General features: G+C 34.3%; 2 protein-coding genes across 2 annotated transcripts in view; both read left to right on the forward strand.

Moving 5' to 3' along the window:
* Positions 1-401: 401 nt before the first annotated feature.
* On the forward strand, positions 402-7,471 carry LOC111706808 (fringe glycosyltransferase). The gene is made up of 6 exons (XM_023479750.1): positions 402-542; positions 868-1,270; positions 1,858-1,933; positions 2,567-2,702; positions 5,188-5,341; positions 6,749-7,471. Exons 2-6 carry the CDS (start codon positions 980-982, stop codon positions 7,151-7,153), a joined length of 1,062 nt encoding a protein of 353 aa, XP_023335518.1. The 5' UTR covers positions 402-542; positions 868-979; the 3' UTR covers positions 7,154-7,471.
* A 5,570-nt stretch (positions 7,472-13,041) lies between these two features.
* Positions 13,042-19,018, forward strand: part of LOC111706807 (NFX1-type zinc finger-containing protein 1) — a 28,337-nt gene continuing 22,360 nt past the window's right edge. The window contains exon 1 of the mRNA XM_023479749.1: positions 13,042-13,076. Within this exon, the coding sequence (XP_023335517.1) occupies positions 13,042-13,076 (35 nt within the window). The remainder of the gene's footprint in view (positions 13,077-19,018) is intronic.

Below are 19,018 nucleotides of genomic sequence, written 5' to 3' on the forward strand. Positions count from 1 at the left end.
CTAGGGAGCCCCCCCCCCCACCTCTTATAACATCATACTCTCTTGTTTCCATTCTTTTATTATGTACACGAATAAAATGATCCACAAGAATTTCTCAGTTTCTAATCTTATGTAAATTTAATGGGCGCATTATTAACTCACCTGCTTTTTTAATCTAGTGCACTGTACTAGCTCAGCCGGACCGACCCAACCAGTTTTTATTTTTGGGGGTTTTAGTGGTTTGGCCGGACCGGGTCCACCTGTTGCGGGGTCGGTACGGAGATTTTGGGTTAACGCTTGACTTTATGGGCAGGACGGGTCGGGTCGGTGTTCTGGCCGGATGGGGTCAAAAGATGCACTGACACGACCGATCAACCTGTTCTAAGATATGCGCTCACAGCCTAAACTTACGAGTTACGACACAACAGTAACACAAGCGAAAATAAGTCAGTTTATTGGAATCAATTGAGGGAGATACACTGATACTCTTTTGTGAATGGTTAAGTTAATCTTAAATTCATATTTGCAAAACTTGGATATCGTTAATTATGAGAAACAAATAGGTAAGGAAACTGAAAATATATAAATATAAATTTGCTTCATATAATGAGGCATTTTTCGGAGTTTAATCAATGAAAATTGTTAAAACAAATACATTTGGCAATTTGGGTCCGTCCTAGAAATCCAACCTAACTTTGCAATTATACAAAATAAATATTTTTTTGTTGAAAATAGTTGAAATCTAGGTCTAGTACAAAATTGATACCAGGGAGGGGGTCCAAAAATCATATACTAGGNAAAACTACATTTTGTTTATTTAGGGTACTTCTGAAATACTTTAAGACCTCTATATTATAAGAACGTATACTTTACTTAAATCTATTTCAGGGATGAGAAGAATGAGGATGAAGGATGAAGGATGAGTGTGGTATCCAACCCCTCCCTCTCTGGTCCCTCCAGGGTCTCCTTCTAGACATAAACCCTACGGAAACCCTGGATCATGGAGACTAAATCGGACGGTGGTTCTTCATCTGAAATGAGCCTACTCCTCCTCACATTTAGAAATCGGAGCACAGTGCTAAAAACAGTTCATTACGCGCTGGGAACCCTGATGGCATGCGTGGTTCTAGTGTGCATGGTGGAGTTGATAAAGCACGAGGGCGCGCCAAGCACACAACGGAGTATACAACATCGAAAAGTGCTATCTCTAAGTGAATCAGTTTTATTACGAAGTGTGAAGAAAAGTGATGGGATATATGATGTATTCATTTCTGTTAAAACTAGTGCTAAGGTATGTTGAAAAGTTATGGGATATATGATGTATTCATTTCTGTTAAAACTAGTGCTAAGGTATGTTGAAAATGAATAAAAATACTTTAAAAAAGGTATCTCCCCACTATCGCCCCTGGCCTCCCTTTTATCTAGGAAAATTTGTTATTAGTAGATTTTTTATGTGTAAACTGTAGATATATTCTTATCGTAGTTTAATCCAACTATATACTAACTTTACTTAGGTTTTTAAAATGATGGGGTTTATGATACAGAGAAGATTAGTCATTTTAATCATATTTTTATTATATATTCATGGTTGTGGTAAATACTGATTTATTTACCCCTCTTCGAGTCTCATCCTTTGTATGTAAATCTGCACCGAAATACAGTAAAAGTTAAAATGTTTTTTTTTTTAAATCCTTTGGAAATTTAAAAATTAATTTACACAGGGGTTAATGTTTTTTTAAAAACATTTTCTAACATCTTTTTTTTTCGCTGAATTTATGACTTGGGGTTATGCATAATAAGGGAAATAAAGACATCTGATAAAGCTATAGTATTAAAATTTTCTTGTTAAAAAAATATATTTTTAGTATTTTATTTTAGTTCCACGAGGAACGACTGGCTGTGATATTAAAAACCTGGTTTACTCTAGATCCTACCAATATTTTCTTCTTCACAGGTAAAATTTAATTTTGATCCGGATCCGGATTCTGGATCCACCATTAAAAAGAAGTAGATCCGGATTCTGGATCCACCATTAAAAAGAAGTAGATCCGGATCTAGCTAGGCAATGTACACTTCTAAAAGATTTACTGACATAATGCTAAAACTTTCCGAGCTAGATAAGTTTCTAATAATCGCTCATCTTTTCCACGATTGGGATTTTTGTTATGAGAGCAAAAACAGGTTTTCGTTGATATTTTGCACCTTGGATCCGGATCCGTAGATTCGCATATTTTGGGCGGATCCGAGCCCGTGGATCCAAATTTTTTTTACCTTGAAAAATCAAATTTATCTCGAAGTGCTAAATTATAGCAACATTTAGAACAAATAGAAAATCAAAGACACCTAAAATTCCCCTTTATCTTGGCAATATCTGTATCTGAGTGTATCCTGGTTATATCTGTACCTGAGTGTATCCTGGTTATATCTGTATCTGAGTGTATCCTGGTTATATCTGTATCTGAGTGTATCCTGGTTATATCTGTATCTGATTGTATCCTGGTTATATCTGTATCTGAGTGTATCCTGGTTATATCTGTATCTGAGTGTATCCTGGTTATATCTGTATCTGAATGTATCCCTGGTTTAGATGCTGAGGATCCCAGTATCAGGAGTATAGTTGGAGCCCAGCTCATCCCAACCTCCTGCTCATCTGACCACAGTAGGCAGGCGCTCAGCTGTAAGATGCAGGCGGAGTTCAACTATTTCCTCAATACTAACTCAAGGTACCTTCTACGTCTTAATACCTTCCTCTCCCGGAAACGGACTTTTTCAATGCAAAAATTGGGGAAGATGATTTTAAAAAGTTAAATGTTATTCATAAAAATCCATAGTCCCCTCCCCTTCCCCTCAGTTTCACCTCTGGAGCCATCCTGTACTTTTTTTAAGTAGTTAAAATTTTTTTTTTATAACTAATTAAAACGCACAGTTGAGTACTATTTTAGTTAGATTTTGACACCGCGACACTTTTTGACACTTGTTTCAATTTTTTTGTTTCTTAATATTCTCAACTTCTCATGGCGTCAAAAAAAAAAAGGCTAAAATAATAACTTGTGGATCTGATTTAAGTCCAGTGTTCTGATTTTGTACTACGGTTAAATACTGAAATTCAAATCGTATTTTGACCTAAATGACCCTTAAACCCTTCCGTTAGACCGCGCCCCCCCCCCTTCTCCTTTCTACTTCCTAATTATTTTTTTAATATTTGAGAAACAATTTTAAACTTACTGTATTAATACTAATAAAAATTTATTGAAATTTTTGGCTCAAGTTCGGTCTTTGTAGCCGTTATTTTGTTCCTCATTTGAACCCAGTTACCAGGGGTGTAAAAGATTTTATACTGACACCGGATACATGATTTATTTATGCATTCAAACCCAGGTTCTTGCTCACCCATTTTTAATTGGATTAGCGCCAAATCCCGTTCAATTTTATACTTTTCTTCAACATTTTGGGATTATATTCTGGTTTTCCAGAGCTGGAAAATTTGTAATGAAAATTTAAATCTCTAAAATTTTACAATTGATTCCCGCATATTTTCAAGGTTTAAGCTAAGTTTTCTAGGCTTAAACATTTTTAAGTTAGCTTTCGTGGCTTATTTCTTGGCGTAGTTTAATGATTAGGCTTATTTATAAGTTCAGTCCTAGTGTTAAGGCTTATTTCTAGCTGTAGGCTCAATTTTATGGCTTATTTTATTGTTTTTAAGGTTCAAATGTTAAATGTTTCAATTTATGATTTTTTTATTTTTCACCATTTTCCAGTTTTAGGCGATGTAGGCTTAATTTATCTTATTAAGTGCTTATTGCCTGTTTTCACCTGTACCCCAAAACAGTTTTGGCTTGAAATATGTCAAAGCTACCTAATGTTTGCTTGTGAAGTGACATTAGGAGTGAAACAAACTCTCCAAATGGGTTTATAGTGCTCGACAAACACACAGCAAACAATGTCAGACAATCAAACCAAACCCAAGGTGTAATAGATGTAAGGTGAGTGAGATATAGTTTGTCTGAAATGTTTACATTTTATTGTGACGCATCCGGACTTCTAGGAACTAGATTTATCAAAACCATAACAAAGATTGTAAACAAAGGTCAGAACTTTCCTGTGCACTGGGCAGGATAGGAAGGCCGGACTTGTTTACCAACTGTTGTTAATATTTACCTTTAACGTCACAGTAAAATGTACGGAAATGCTATCTCCCCCACCTTACATCACTTAGCATGGCTAGGGCAAGGATAACCCTACATTGGTCGTAGTGTGAAGTAATCTTGAAACGGAAATCTATTGTGAGCATCCTTAGAAGGTTGCCTGGTCATTCTCTTATTTTGTCATGATTCGGCTCAAACCATTGTTCATTCATATTTAGAGAAAAATACAAGATTTGTCGTTTGTTAGACCAGGGGGTGATTAAACAATAAACTATAGAAGAAAGTAAAAAAAGGGAAGTAAAGAAAGGGGGGGGGAGTTGAAATTCATAAAGTATGTTATATTTTTGTAACTACTTTACAGGGAAGTTAAGGGAATTTTACTTTGCCATGGGTTCCCAATACCTATTTTTTTCTACAAAACATCCAGAGCGGAACAAAGAAAGTTTTGTGGGCAATGTTGGTCAATGGTTAAGTAAAATTTTAAATTTCACGAAAACAAAGTTATCTACAATTTTTTGAGATGAAAGTTACTTAACATCCCGTGCGCGCTGTTGGTAGAATTATTGACCGGTAAATACTGATCAAAAAATTGTAAAATATTTAAACTTGATGTGTAAAATATTTAAACTTGATGTGTAAAATATTTAAACTTGATGTGTAAAATATTTAAACTTGATGTGTAAAATATTTTAACTTGATGTGTAAAATATTTTAACTTGATGTGTAAAATATTTAAACTTTATGTGTAAAATGAAATTTTCTTAAGGGCGCTAAGTCATAATATAAACCACTTATCTATGTATTAACTTCGATCCTTCTATCAAAGTAAATTTAATTTTCTATTAATACAAAGGTTTCCAAAAATCTATATTTTTCACTCCAAAGAATGACTTTTCAAATATTATAAAACACACACTTACAAATTTGTCCAATCACGATGCTTCCAACACCCTCGGCTTTTTCACAATTGTTTTTAATCTTTTTTCTTTTCTTCACTTATCCACGTATTGAATTCATGTTTTCTCATATTTTTTTAGTTTTTTAAATATTATTTTTTCTTTAGATGGTTTTGTCATTTTGATGACGACCAGTATGTGAATATTCCCGGTTTGCGGCGGAAGTTGGCTGAGTTTCCGCCACATCTGCCCTGGTATCTAGGGAAGCCAAGTATCCAGCGCCCCCTGGAGATACTGGACAAGGAGAACCCCGTGGACCAGGTATGATACAGATACAGGGATATCCAATATCCCTAGTACCAGTGCTTAAGATCCATTTCATTTTGTTTAACAAAAAAAAGATGTATATGTATATGTTTGCGGATCCGGATCCAAAGAGCCAGAATGTTGCGGATCCAACGAATCCGGATCAACATGCCATTTGTTAAATCCAAAGACTTTTACTAATAATGGGTTAAAACAGGTCAACACATTTAGTAAAATAGCTTTAATCTACAATGTTACATCTCGATAACCACTGTCAAAACCTTTCAACATTTCAATCGAAATGTTCGAGGACAAATTTTTAGTTTTCTTTTTAACATTTTTCCACAAGTTCTTCGATCATCGATCACGCACATCTGTAGAAATAAACATTTTAAAGGGACTGTAAAGGAAAAATGTAAGGGGGTATAGGCTGAAAGCTAATAACTGTAGCTCTTGATCGCAGTCCATGAAAGTTTTATCTTATGTTCAGCTGTCTCGAGAAATTGATATAAAACTGTGTTAAAATTATACGAAAATTCATATATGTAAAATTTTGAAAATCTGAAACTTAAATCACGTGACCAGAACTATCACCAATGGCAGAGCAGTATACTGGTCACGTGTCTCCGCCTGTATCACATGACCACTTTACTGCACTGCCATTGGTGGAATTTCTGGTCAAGTAATACGGACTTATAAATAATATTCTGAATTAAATCTATAAAAAATAGAAATAACAAATATAAAATTAGAATTGGAGTAAACGTAAGTTACAATTAGCTTTCTCTGGGATATCATCGTTTTCAGATTGTTTGCTTACTTGCTGAATTTGATCTATCTAAACCCACTACTTTTATACAAAATTGTATATATATTAATTTTCGTATAAATTTGACAAAGTTGTATATCAATTTCTCGAGACAGGAACATCAGATATAACTTTCATGGGTCGCGATCAAGAGCTAAAGTGATTAGCTTTCAACCTATACCCCCTTTCATTTTTCCTTTACACTTGACAAGTGTTTGATAAACTCAGGGGCCCCACCTCCCCTTTAATGAATAACCTCCCCCCTCAACAATGTTTTCCCTCCATTTTTCCTTTCCTAGAAAGTAATAAGACAAAATTAAAAGTTTGTCAAATATTTGAAATCGTTCCAGGTCAAGGGGACTTTCGGCATTATTTCTTGGGAGCCTCCACTTTTTAGATTCACAAAGGTTCCCTTTACTCTTGGAGGGTTACTTGAAATGACGTTGGGAGTACCTTGAAGCTGGAGCCTTTCTTCGATATCTTGAGTAAACATCCTTCTTCTCAGTTCACTAATCTTTCAGCCCTTCAATCAAACAACTAGATATTGCGGTTTTTATCCGACTTCTTAAACATTTTGCGGTTAAAAATCAGTTCTAATTTTTAAATTTTTTCAGAAAAAGATTCGCTTCTGGTTTGGAACAGGCGGAGCCGGATTTTGCTTGAGCCGACCTCTGGCGGAGCGGATGGTTAATTTGGCTGGGGCAGAGCAGTTCATCAATACGGCGGAGAAAATGCGCCTCCCGGACGATGTTACGATGGGATACATCGTGGAGATGCTAGCCGAGGTCCCGTTGACGAAATTGGACGAGTTTCATTCTCACCTTGAACCTCTCCGCCTTGTGAGGGAGCTGGAGAAGCAGATAAGTTTCTCCTACTCCAGCTACGGGGATGAGGATGGGAAGGAGGAGCGGAATATCGTCGAGGTTCAAGGTTTTCAGGAAATGATGGATCCAACCAGATTTCTTAGTATTCACTGTAAACTCTTCCCAAGTACGTCCTGGTGTTCTGCTATCCCTTAAAAGACATGCGTCCTGTTGTCCTATTCTTTGTTCTTCCTTCAGATAGAGGACAATCATTTTGATGCTTGTCTTACGAATAGAGAACCAGCGTCCTTTGCTTGGTGCTTGCCCTCCTCCAAGAAGTACTTGAAACCAGTTGTTCAGGTCCTTCAGTTATTTTTTTTGCTGTACGCTGCACACTAGCTGTACAGGTTTCTAGTACACTAGGGTAGATGTACAGGATTCTAATGAAGTACAAGTACTAGTCCTGTAAAAGAGTACAGTACAGTACAGTACAGTACAGTACAGTACAGTACAGTACAGTACAGGACAGTACAGTACAGTACAGTACAGTACAGTACAGTACAGTACAGTACAGTACAGTACAGTACAGTACAGTACAGTACAGTACAGTACAGTACAGTACAGTACAGTACAGTACAGTACAGTACTGTACAGTACAGTACAGTACAGTGCAGTACAGTACAGTACAACGCCTTTTTTCGATCAGAACCCAGTGAATTTGCACCTGTGAAATGTCTTCCATATCTGATCTACTTTCAGTGTACTCAAAACGATTTACTTTTTATTTCAATTTTGTTTTATGATTTTTATGTTGGAACATTTGTGCGACATCTTCGATCTTGATTCTTTAATTGATTTATAATGATTTTTAATTTCAGTGCCATATTTGTTTGGATCTCTTTTTGATACAAATCTATTAAATTATGTAAATTTGCACACCCTGTGCCGTGCTCAATGTGAATTACTGTGCCAATTTAAATGCGAACAGTTTGCACGAAAACTATTAGTTTCTCGGCGCGAAAATAAATCTGTTCTAAACTGTGATATGTATGTAAATTTTTCATTGTATATAATGTATATTTTAATCCTTGCATATTAGGGTGCATGCCCCCCCCCCCCTCACTGCAGTCATGCTAGTCACTTATTTCAAGTCTGCAAATTTTGCAAACCTTGATGCATTGAGGGGCTCCACGTTATAAAATTTTTCACCTACCAGACCCAATGTTTTGCTGTCATAAACTTGTTTTTTATTGTCTAATCATTTTTGCATTGAAACTTTCAATTTGTCATAAATTGGAGTTCAAATTAAAATGATTCTCATTTTAATTTGAACTTAATATGAAAATACTTAAATGAATGTACTGCAGTTCCCTGAATGTGTAACATAATTGAAATTTAATACTTAGTGAAAATATAAAAAAAAAACATTTTAATAATTGAAAAATATAAAAATATACAGAGAAAAATATAAAAATATACAGAGAAAAGATGGAAATTTCAGGGTGGCCAAAACTTTTTTGAACCAATCCGTACAAAAATCCGTACATTTTCTTTTGTTAATCTGCAGATTAAATAAATCTTTTTTCGATAACTCGCATGGTAATCGAACCCGGGACCGACTTAAATAATTTTGAACTGCCTTCTGTCGATTAAAATATAAATCATCGATCGATTCAAATCTATACTTAATTTTTAACTTTGAATCGTTGATTCAAATTTGAACCGGCATGGATGAAGTAGGTAAATCAGCGACGTAGCTTCAATTCATTAAATTCGGTCTCTGGAGGAATAACTGAAATGAAAAAAATAAGCTTTGATCATCGAATTAAAATACCCACAGTGGATATCGGGATTATAACACAATAGTTTGGGTAAGATAGTGCTTAAAGTCGTCATCGACTAAACTCTATATACTCAAACTTTTGAATTGAAGGATTTAAGTTTAATTTCGCGATGAACTGGAAATCTTTAAATAGATATACAGGGTTAACCACAAAGGATAAGACTTTAGAGACGACTGTACGGAATTTATACTGTTTGTTTCCTTAAAATTTTGACTCCCTGCAGCTGTTGATTCTTTTTTTGTCAAATCATTAAATATGCCATTAAGACATCAAACGACGACGTCTAAGGCAGAAGATTCAATTCAACCATGAATTCGTTCTATTTTAAGAGATTTAGGTCGTCTTTACAGTTTTATCCTGTTGTGAGTATATTAAGATAACTTTGTAAGAAAATTCTTCCTAAAGGGTTCCCAACGACTTAAATGAAACCGACATCGGTTTTGAAGAGTTTCTACAGTTCTACCGGAACCCCTTGCATGTAAAAAGAAAAGTTTCTACAGTTCTGCCGGAACCCCTTGCATGTAAAAAGAAGAGTTTCTACAGTTCTGCCGGAACCCCCTGCATGTAAAAAGAAGAGTTTCTACAGTTCTACCGGAACCCCTTGCATGTAAAAAGAAGAGTTTCTACAGTTCTACCGGAACCCCTTGCATGTAAAAAGAAGAGTTTCTACAGTTCTACCGGAACCCCTTGCATGTAAAAAGAAGAGTTTCTACAGTTCTACCGGAACCCCTTGCATGTAAAAAGAAGAGTTTCTACAGTTCTACCGGAACCCCTTGCATGTAAAAAGAAGAGTTTCTTTTCTACAGGTTTACCTGATATCTTTAATTGTAAAAAGAACCAAATAGAGGAATGAGGAATGTAAAAGGTAAACAAGAACTGAAATTAAGATTTTAGAAACTATACTAAAATTACTAAAATGTAAAAATAGTTATTATTATTCCACTCAATCTTGGCTTTTTCTACCAGTTTATTTTCAAGTCTATACTACACTTCTGACACTCGCACAAATCGCTTTACAGCCGCAAGTTGTCGCAGCTCTCCCGGCCCCTGGCCTTTTCTAGACCCAGCGCTCGACCCAGAAATTGTTTTAACCTAACCCTCAAATAATACTTAACATATAAACAGCTGTTGTACGTCGGATATTGCGGTAGGTCAGAAGTTCAGTAGAGGGGGTGGTATGTATAGAGTTAGAAAAAAAAGAATAAAAAAGAATAAAATGATCTAAACCTTTCTCCTATAAAATAACTTTAAGAAATTGTCTGAAGTCTTTTTAGCATTTTGTGAGTTCGAGTTCCATTCGCTTTTAGTTTCGCGATTTTGCGTGGATAAATACTTTTACTTGTGTATGAAAATAGAAATATTTTTTATGTGCTTATTATGTAATTTTTTAAATGTTTAGAGCCTTTTGACTTTTTTGTACGAAAAAATTTCTTCAAGATCCTAATTTACATACAAATTTTGTTGTGTGCAACAATTTCAGTTTTGCAGTGAAGACTGAAAGAGTCTGTAATTTATGAATTATAAGAATTAGTTGAATCAGCTCTTATTCATTCATATTATAACTCCGGACTCACTTGTTCTCAAATTCTTTGTGTATAGTGGGACCCATGAGAAGATTACATTTATGAATTCGGCCTTCATATGTGCTTATAATTCTGTTTTACACAAATTTTTTACATGCATGTAGTTTGAAAATCAACCTTTTAAGCGAAACGGGACTTTTAACACTGCACAATTGCACTACACTATTTACAATCATTACTTACAGTCGTCTTTCTTTAATAGTTTCTCCGATATGCATTTATTCTTTGAAGAAACTGTAAAAACAAGATTTGTTTTGGAAACTATTTTATAGTTTACTAGTCGTCAACAATATCAGATTTCAATATTCTACAGTACATTGTAAAGCGTGCCGAATTCCCCCCTCCCCATGGTAAAAATCCCCCCCTAGATTTTTTTACAGGGAAAATTAATTATCTATTTATAAAAATTGAACTAAAGGACTATAATGTACCTGCTCTATCTTGCGCTCCTTAAATTTCCAGAGAAGGACATGCCCCCCAATTTTCCCCCTTGCCATCCCATAAGCCGCCTCTGGATTGGCTTTAAATGTAGTGTACGCATATGCTTTACCATCAATATTTCTAAAAAAGCAATCTCTGTTTATCAGTTTGGTTGTATGACGTATGTCCGATCTTAACTCACGAACCCATGGACTAATTTTGCTTTTCTAATAGTTAGTTTCTAGTTATTTTGTATGTTAGTATATTGTATTATTTTGTTCTGTATAATTGTATGTATATTATATGTATATTATATATGTATATTGTATATGTATATAGTATATGCTAGAGGAGGAATGATATTAATGGTTGGTTTAAAAATGCCCAAAGCAATAGGTCGTATATTCAGTATACACTACATAGTATACACCCAGGTCTTATCTTAAACTCATCTACTCTCTCTCTCTCTCTCTTTCTTATAAGGACTAAACCTTTCCAGACACATTTGGATCTCACTGTATATTTAATTTGTACATGACATATAACATTGAATATAACAAGGTTCATTGATAATAAGCAATTGTCTAAAATTACGAAAACTTTTTATTATTTCTTTTTGATAGTTCCTTGTTCCAAAACTATTTAAGCCTTATTACTAAACTCTCCATTAAAACCGAAAGCTTAGTTTAGGGTGATTAACGATTAGAAATATTATTTTCTTGTTAACCCCCTTGTATGGATTGTATAATATATTTAGCTTGTTCCTAGTTTTCAATGCAATAAAGGACCATGTTCTTGATTTAATCTTAGATTGTCCTCTAGCATATATATTGTCAACAATACAAGATTGGAACTAATATTAAGGCAGAGCCCAAGAAAGTTACTTGCGCATGCCACTTTGAAATACAAGACAGAGAGAGAGCCTGTTCTAGACGCGGCGATTGAATTTACAGCAATACTTAAGTTTATTTGATGTTGTTACAAAGCAAATAGTTTTACTTGACGCTTATTAAACCACTTATTAAGTGAAATGTGTCTGTTTACACTGCACAATTGCTGTGTCTCATGCTCACTGGACAATTTAAAGTTATAAAGTCGTTTTTATATTTCGGAGTTGTCTGGTACTCACTGTATTAAAACTATTAGAAGTTGATTTTAAATATGGAATTGCTCACTTTTTTGCTTCAGATGTGTGGAAGAAATATCGATGTGATAGGATCTTTTAAATTGTTTATCTAACTTGATAATAACCATATTTACAACACGTTTATTCTTAAAGTTTTTCTGAAATTTTCTCTTTATCGAGAAGGTTCAAGCCTGTTTAGATCCTTAAAGCTTGGGACAAAATATAATTTTAAAAGGCTTGAACCTTCTCGATAAAGAAAAAATTTCTGTCCAAAAATTAATAATGTAGTGTTATTATAAATAGTTAATAAAAAGACTTTGTAAATACATTTATGTAATCTATTAAAATTTTAGAAATGTCTACTATTATATTAGGAATAGAATAAACCAATTTTTTTACTTCTAGGGATCGACTGTTGAAGTAATTTCAAGTCACATTCAATTTTAAAAATGGGGCATGCACAATTCATAACAGTACCTTTTCAATCCTGATCTAACCGAAAAAGTAAAAATAATCTTTATTTCTGATCATGATTTTGCTCTAAAAGTGAATTGTGGATTTTATGCAGAAGATTCAAAAAACATGATTTGCAGAATTCAACACTTTATAAGCTAGAAAAACGACAATATCTTTCATATCGTTGATCAGATCGGACCAGGTTTAAATCAGTTGAAATTACAAATACAGTTCCTTTAAGTATGCACCTGGTTAATTCTGTATTTATCAGGTCACACTGTATAATTCATTCAATTTAATGCGTGACAACTCGAAATAATTGTTTTGATTGGTTACACTTATTTGTATATTATGTATGTATAATGTTGAATTCTGCGGTATCTATGGTTGGAGAGAAATGGTTCTAATAGTGTCTGCACGGGTTTAGGTTTAGGTTTAGGAGTATAGGTTGGGTGCTGGGGCAGGGCTTCAGGCAAACCATTTGTATTCACATCTCATGCATTAGTAATGAGCGTCTTTCAGCGGGGTACAGGGGGGGAGGGGCAGGAGGAGAAAGAGAAGGAGGAGCAGGAGGAGCAGGGGCGTGAGGAACAGGACCCGGAGGAGGAGGAGTAGGAGCAGGAGCAGGAGCAGGAGCAGGAGCAAGAGCAGGAGGAGGAGAAGGAATAATTGGAGATGGAGCAGGCGGAGGAGCAGGAGGAGGAGGAGCAGTAGGAGGTGGAGGAATAGGAGCAGAAGCAGGAGCATGAGAAGGAAGAACAGAAGTTGGGGCAGGGGCAGGAACAGGACCAGGAGGAGGGGCAGGAGCAGGATCAGGAGCAGGGGCAGGAGTAGCAGGAGGAGGAGGAGGAGGAGGAGGAACAGGGGTAAGATCAAAAAGAAGAGCGGAATGAAAACAAAAACATAAATGAAAGCGAAAAAGAAAAAAAGCTAAATGAGGTCAAACATTGGTTATTTATTTAAAAGAGCAGTTGGGAGTGGAGAATGAACTCTTCTGTAAAATTACAATAATCTATCTTTTGGCTTGTTAGTTAGAAACTTAAATCAAAGAGTTGAAAAGCAAGTTAGCAACAATGCATTAAATTGCAGATTTAAAGATTCATACTTTCTATATCCACCCATGCAGTGTAAAATTATAATCTTCTTCTAGGGAGCAAGGGGGAAGGGGAGGGACGAATCTATGCTGTGTTGAAAGTAGAGTTTCCAGCGAAAAGGGTAGATCGTTTCGCGAAACAATACATGCGAAAATTTCAGAGGGAAAAATGCAAAAATTTTCAGAGCAAGGAAAACAATTTTCCATAAAAGAATTTTCGTGAAATTTCTAATCCTTTCGCCTTTCTTTGCTTAATTAATTTTTGCGAAAAAATGCGAAATTTCGTGAAAAGTTTGCGAAATACGAACGAATATTTTCGCTAAAGTTTTCGTTCGCTGGAAATAGGGTTTCCAGCGAACGAAAAAATATATGAAATTAAACAAAAGCTGAGACTTTAATGACGACCTGGAACCTTTGATTAAAGGGACAGACCGGCTATGTAAAGGTAGTTAAACTGAGTATGCAGTGATGTGGACATTGTTTAGGATTCATTTGAGACATATAAAACTTTTTAAAGATCTGTAAATCCTGCAGTTTGAGCGTAAAGTCGGCGGTTAAAGTCGTACTTTTGGGTGGATACGTTTTCAGAATTTTTTTAAAAATTATTAAATAACGATGACAAAATATGTAAACAAAAATTTACAGTAAACGAATTAGTTGTTTAGGAACAGGTTGAGAAAATAAGAATTAATCTTATCATCGAAAATAAGTAATCTTATTCAAATATTATAATCTCTTTTATCACAAAGATTTTCTGCAGATTTTCTGGAATTTTTATTAAAAAGACGACGTATGAAGAAATCTGCGAACAAATTCATAGAAAATAAGAAATTCAATGTAATGACGGAAAAGGAAATAGTTAATTCTAACCTCGATTTATTGACAAATTTCTTATGAGAAATATGTTCCTAAGCATCTAATTAGTTTACTATAGAATTTTAACTATATTTTTTGTCGTCGTTATTTAATAATTAAAAAAAACCGATTCTGAAAACGTATCCACCCAAATTCATGATTTTGAACGTCGACTTTGCGCTCAAACTTAGGATTAACAGATCTTTTAAACGTTTTATATGTTTTTTATTTGGATATAAAGGTATAAAAGCAGTAAAAAAATCTACAAATCGTCGAAGTTTTTTTTTTTGTGAGAAATCCATCTTACGTATAAACCATACTCGGACACAGGTCTATTTGAACCCCTGCAAACTGTGGACAGAGGGAGAAGGTAAAATTTATTCCACATTAATGGTAAAGAATAGTATAGACAAGAGGGATGGTATGACTTTGTTTCCTCCTAGATCCTCCAGTGTTGCTTTTACGAAACAGAATAAGATTAACTTTAATCGGTTACATTTTAGAAATTCAAAATATTGTTAGATCTTTAATAAAAGGAGTTATAATTGAAAACATATATGATTTGATGTGCAATTTACTTCATTTTGACATGAAACACAATGTTTTATTAAAACGCATGGGATTGACATAATTCTAAAAAATATAACCCAAAGAAAAGTTTTCTATCTTTACAGCTAAAGCGAATTTGCACATGAAGCTTATTCACAGAGATCCAGAAGTTATGACAATTGTGCATCAATCATCAGGACATAGAATAAAATTAGAGAGAAAGTAATTTTTGGGACTAACACTGTACAGTGTATGCCTAAGTACATTGTTATTTAATATTTGAATTCGTATTTACAGGAGACGAAAATACTAAAATATTTAGTTCTCAGCTGACTATATTCCTATCTATCTCACAAATGGCGGGTAAATATCATATTACTGGGAACATGGGTGACATATTTTATAACTATGAAATTAAAAATGTGTTTTTAATCAAAAATTTTAAATTTCTTCAATGTATATTAAGCCAAATCTATAGGTGAATTTATCACATAAACTACGATTCAAATGACATATTTATTACGATATGACCGGGGTCCTTTTTGAACAAACTACTTTATAAAAAATATTTTTTATAGGTTTAAGATTTTTTTTTAAGCTACCGTGTCCTTGTTTGTATCCATGCGTGCAAAATATGAAAATGTACATATGTGTTGTTACATCACCCCCCCCTTGAATCTCCCCCTGGGAAACATTCCCAGCGTAGTCTTATGTCAAGAGACCCATGCATGCATGGTAGACCCCCCCCCCCTCCTCCTGCCCTTTCAGAGAATCCTAATAAAAATGTGTTGATTCTGAGTCCAAAACTTACACCTTCTCTCACATTTTGAGTCTTGTATAATATTTTTCTTTCTGGTATAATTGGTCCCAAACATTAATTGTCCAAAATAATGTCCCAAATATCAATTTTCTAATTTCCGCTAGAAACAAAATTTGACTTAATTGCTTTCAGATGACCTAAACTTCTGAATTTTTCAAAATCTTTTTAACCATATTTTTTTGGTATTACTTGTTAATTTATTATCTTCTCATTAGCTCTTCAATGGGAGGAGATTTGATTGAAATCATTAAAGATTTAAATCTTTCGTTGCAATGTACTTAAGTTTAGCGTGTGATATGAGTTTTTTAACTGAAAAATCGGCTTTAAACTGCATATATATCTTGCAATGCCAATAAAAATACGTCATATGTTTATTTAAATTTTCTCCCATTTGCAAATAAATTTCATAAACAATTAAAAAAAAATTTCAGGAAGAAATAATGTTCAAAACTTTTCGATAAACATTATAAAATGTCCTGCACCCTTTTTTTAAAAATCCCTTTTTGTTTGACCACTCTGTCTGATTAAAAGCTTGTTTTAACATGTTATATCTGAAACCAGTTTGATATGAAACCTTGTATCCCCTAAATAAGTTCGAGCATGAAACCTTTTAAGATACAGATGATAACCTCCATTAATCCAGATTATACATGGACAGATCTATAGCTGGACCAGCTTAGAGCTTAATTGGAACATTTTAGAAAATCACTTAACTTTTTAGATAATTTAGACGTTTTCAACTTTTTTATTTGTGAAAAAAAGGTTAAAAGGTGATTTTATCAAAGGCTGCTCTAGTTTTCCTTAAGATTATATAATTGGAAAGGAATTGAGTTGCTAATTTTCTTGTAGTTTTTAACAATTTTTATATTTTTTTTTCATCTATTTTGATGGTTATTATCGTTAGAACTGACAAGGGTCAACCCAGACCGAAATATATTTTCAATAAATGTGGAACTAACATCTCCTTTTTTTCTCTACAGAGGTTTGGTCCATCACCATTACCGAATTTAAATCTCTCTGATTTTCTATTCCCATATATGTTTTTGGAATTCAATTTTGTAGACCTTGGATTATTAAAATTATGAATTATGCTGGGCTTAAAAAAACTAAGTTTGAAATATCAAAGGCCGTTGCAAAGATATAGGGATTAGAAAATTTGAGTTTGCGGCACAGACGATCGATTTCTTTACAGGGCAAATCATGACATGATTATAAATTCTGATATTTCTTTCAAACCAAATTTTCCAATGGGCCTTATTTCATATGCAATTTTGCACAAAACAAAAATCCCCCCACCCGAATAAAATACCACAGTTTGCGCGCCTCTTTTTACTTAAATGAACCCCCCCCCCCTCCCCCTGGGTTGCACTAGACTAAGTCATCAAATCAACTTTTTTTTCTGTTGAAACAATTTAAAATTACGAGTAAAATATTTAAGTAGCATGTAAAGAGAAAAAATCATTCCGTAGCACGCGGACTCGCCTGCCTAGGACTGTTTTAGAAGACCCCCCCTGGTAAACGAAATTTTGTAATAACAAATTTAAAATTTAAAAAAAACCGTATTATAAGAATTTAAGTAGAAAAATTGCATGTGGGCAGTGCCAATGGAGAGGTAAATAGGAGAAAAGGAATCCCGGAAACACGGAAAACATTTAATTTTACAGAATCTAATAATAAAACGGGCTCAAAAGAACAACCCAACAAAAGAACAACTCAACTAAAGAACAATCCATCAAAAGAACAACCCAACAAAAGAACAATCCAACAAAACAACAACTCAACTAAAGAACAACCCAACAAAACAACAACTCAACTAAAGAACAACCCAACAAAAGAACAACTCAACTAAAGAACAACCCAACAAAAGAACAACTCAACAAAAGAACAACTCAACAAAAGAATAACCAAACAAAAGAACAACCCAACAAAAAAGCAACTCAACAAAAGAACAACCCAACAATACAAGGGGAAGGGTGACAATCAACCACTGGGGCCCAACCCATTCTGGGAAGGTTAATTCCTTCTCAGTGGATTGAACATCCCTCGCCCATAATTCTTGAATATATAACAACACCAAATTATTTTAAAACAAATTCAGATTTATATTAATTTTACTTCTTATGATCAATTACACTTCAATTTCGATTTACCTCAAGGGGAAGGGGTAAAGGGTGAAAATCAACCAATGGGGCCCAACTAGCCCAACCCACTCTGCTAATTATGCTAATTTTCAAATTAGAAATAATCCAGTTCACCATTTTTTCCGGTTTTATATCAATTAATTTATGTATTCATGTTTATTGTTAAATGTTTATTTTGTTTTATTCAAGATTTGATGTTAATACTGGTTTTGATATATTTTAACAATTCTGCAATATTAATATTTTCAATTTTGAAGCTATGTAAACAATGCATGTAGTTGAAGTGTTATTAATTAAACATTGATTTAAACTCTTATGATCAGAATTGTTTAATATTTTGAAAACATTTTGACAATTAAGTTTAAATACTGTATATTATATACATTATGTAACAACAGAGGCGCAACTAGAGGGGGGCGTCCGGGTGCGGACCCCCCCCCCTGCAGAATGAAAAGAAAGATTGGCAAATATCAGTATCACAGGAGTTAGGAATAATAAAACCAACAGAGTTATTGTAGAAATTGTATTTTACAATGGTTAGTTTAAAAAAATATATATTTTTATCTTTCTGAATTCTCAAGTCATAGCCAAACGTATGCGTACATCAAGTGCAGAGGTAAGTTATAAACAATCAATTAAAAAATGATTTTTTATCAGGCATTTTTATTTCCTTTAAGATGCCATTTTCCTACACAAAGCACTTATAATTTCACTTTAAATTTAATGTTTTAGGAGGGTATGCGCCGGTTAACCCCCTCCCCTCCCTGCCCCCTCCACTTACGGGCCTGGTTATTTTTCTCAACCTGTTTGTTTACATGAAGCAGGCCCGTAGCTAGGAATTTGTAAAACATTTCAAAATAGCATAGATATTGAAGTAGGGGGCACGGCGCTGGCGAATATTTGGTTTGACCTGAAGTGCTATTGAGAAGCTATGTGCATCATTAATAAAACAAAAAAAAATGGAAGTATATGTTGTAGAAATTTGAGTTAAACTATGAATAAATGTACTAATGCAAATTTTTGAATCACGAATAGTCAATACTAAGTTTCAATACAGGAAAAGTAAAGTGCCCCCCACCGCTTCGTGGGTAAAAGTGTTGGCACGTGCTCCTGTGCCCCCCCCCCTCTAGCTACGGGTCTTATTATACAAGGGCGGTTACATGATTTAGGTCAGGGGGAGGGGGTAAACTACAA

Source organism: Eurytemora carolleeae, unplaced genomic scaffold (assembly GCF_000591075.1).
Source record: "Eurytemora carolleeae unplaced genomic scaffold, Eaff_2.0 scaffold163, whole genome shotgun sequence".
Lineage (NCBI taxonomy): Eukaryota > Metazoa > Arthropoda > Copepoda > Calanoida > Temoridae > Eurytemora > Eurytemora carolleeae.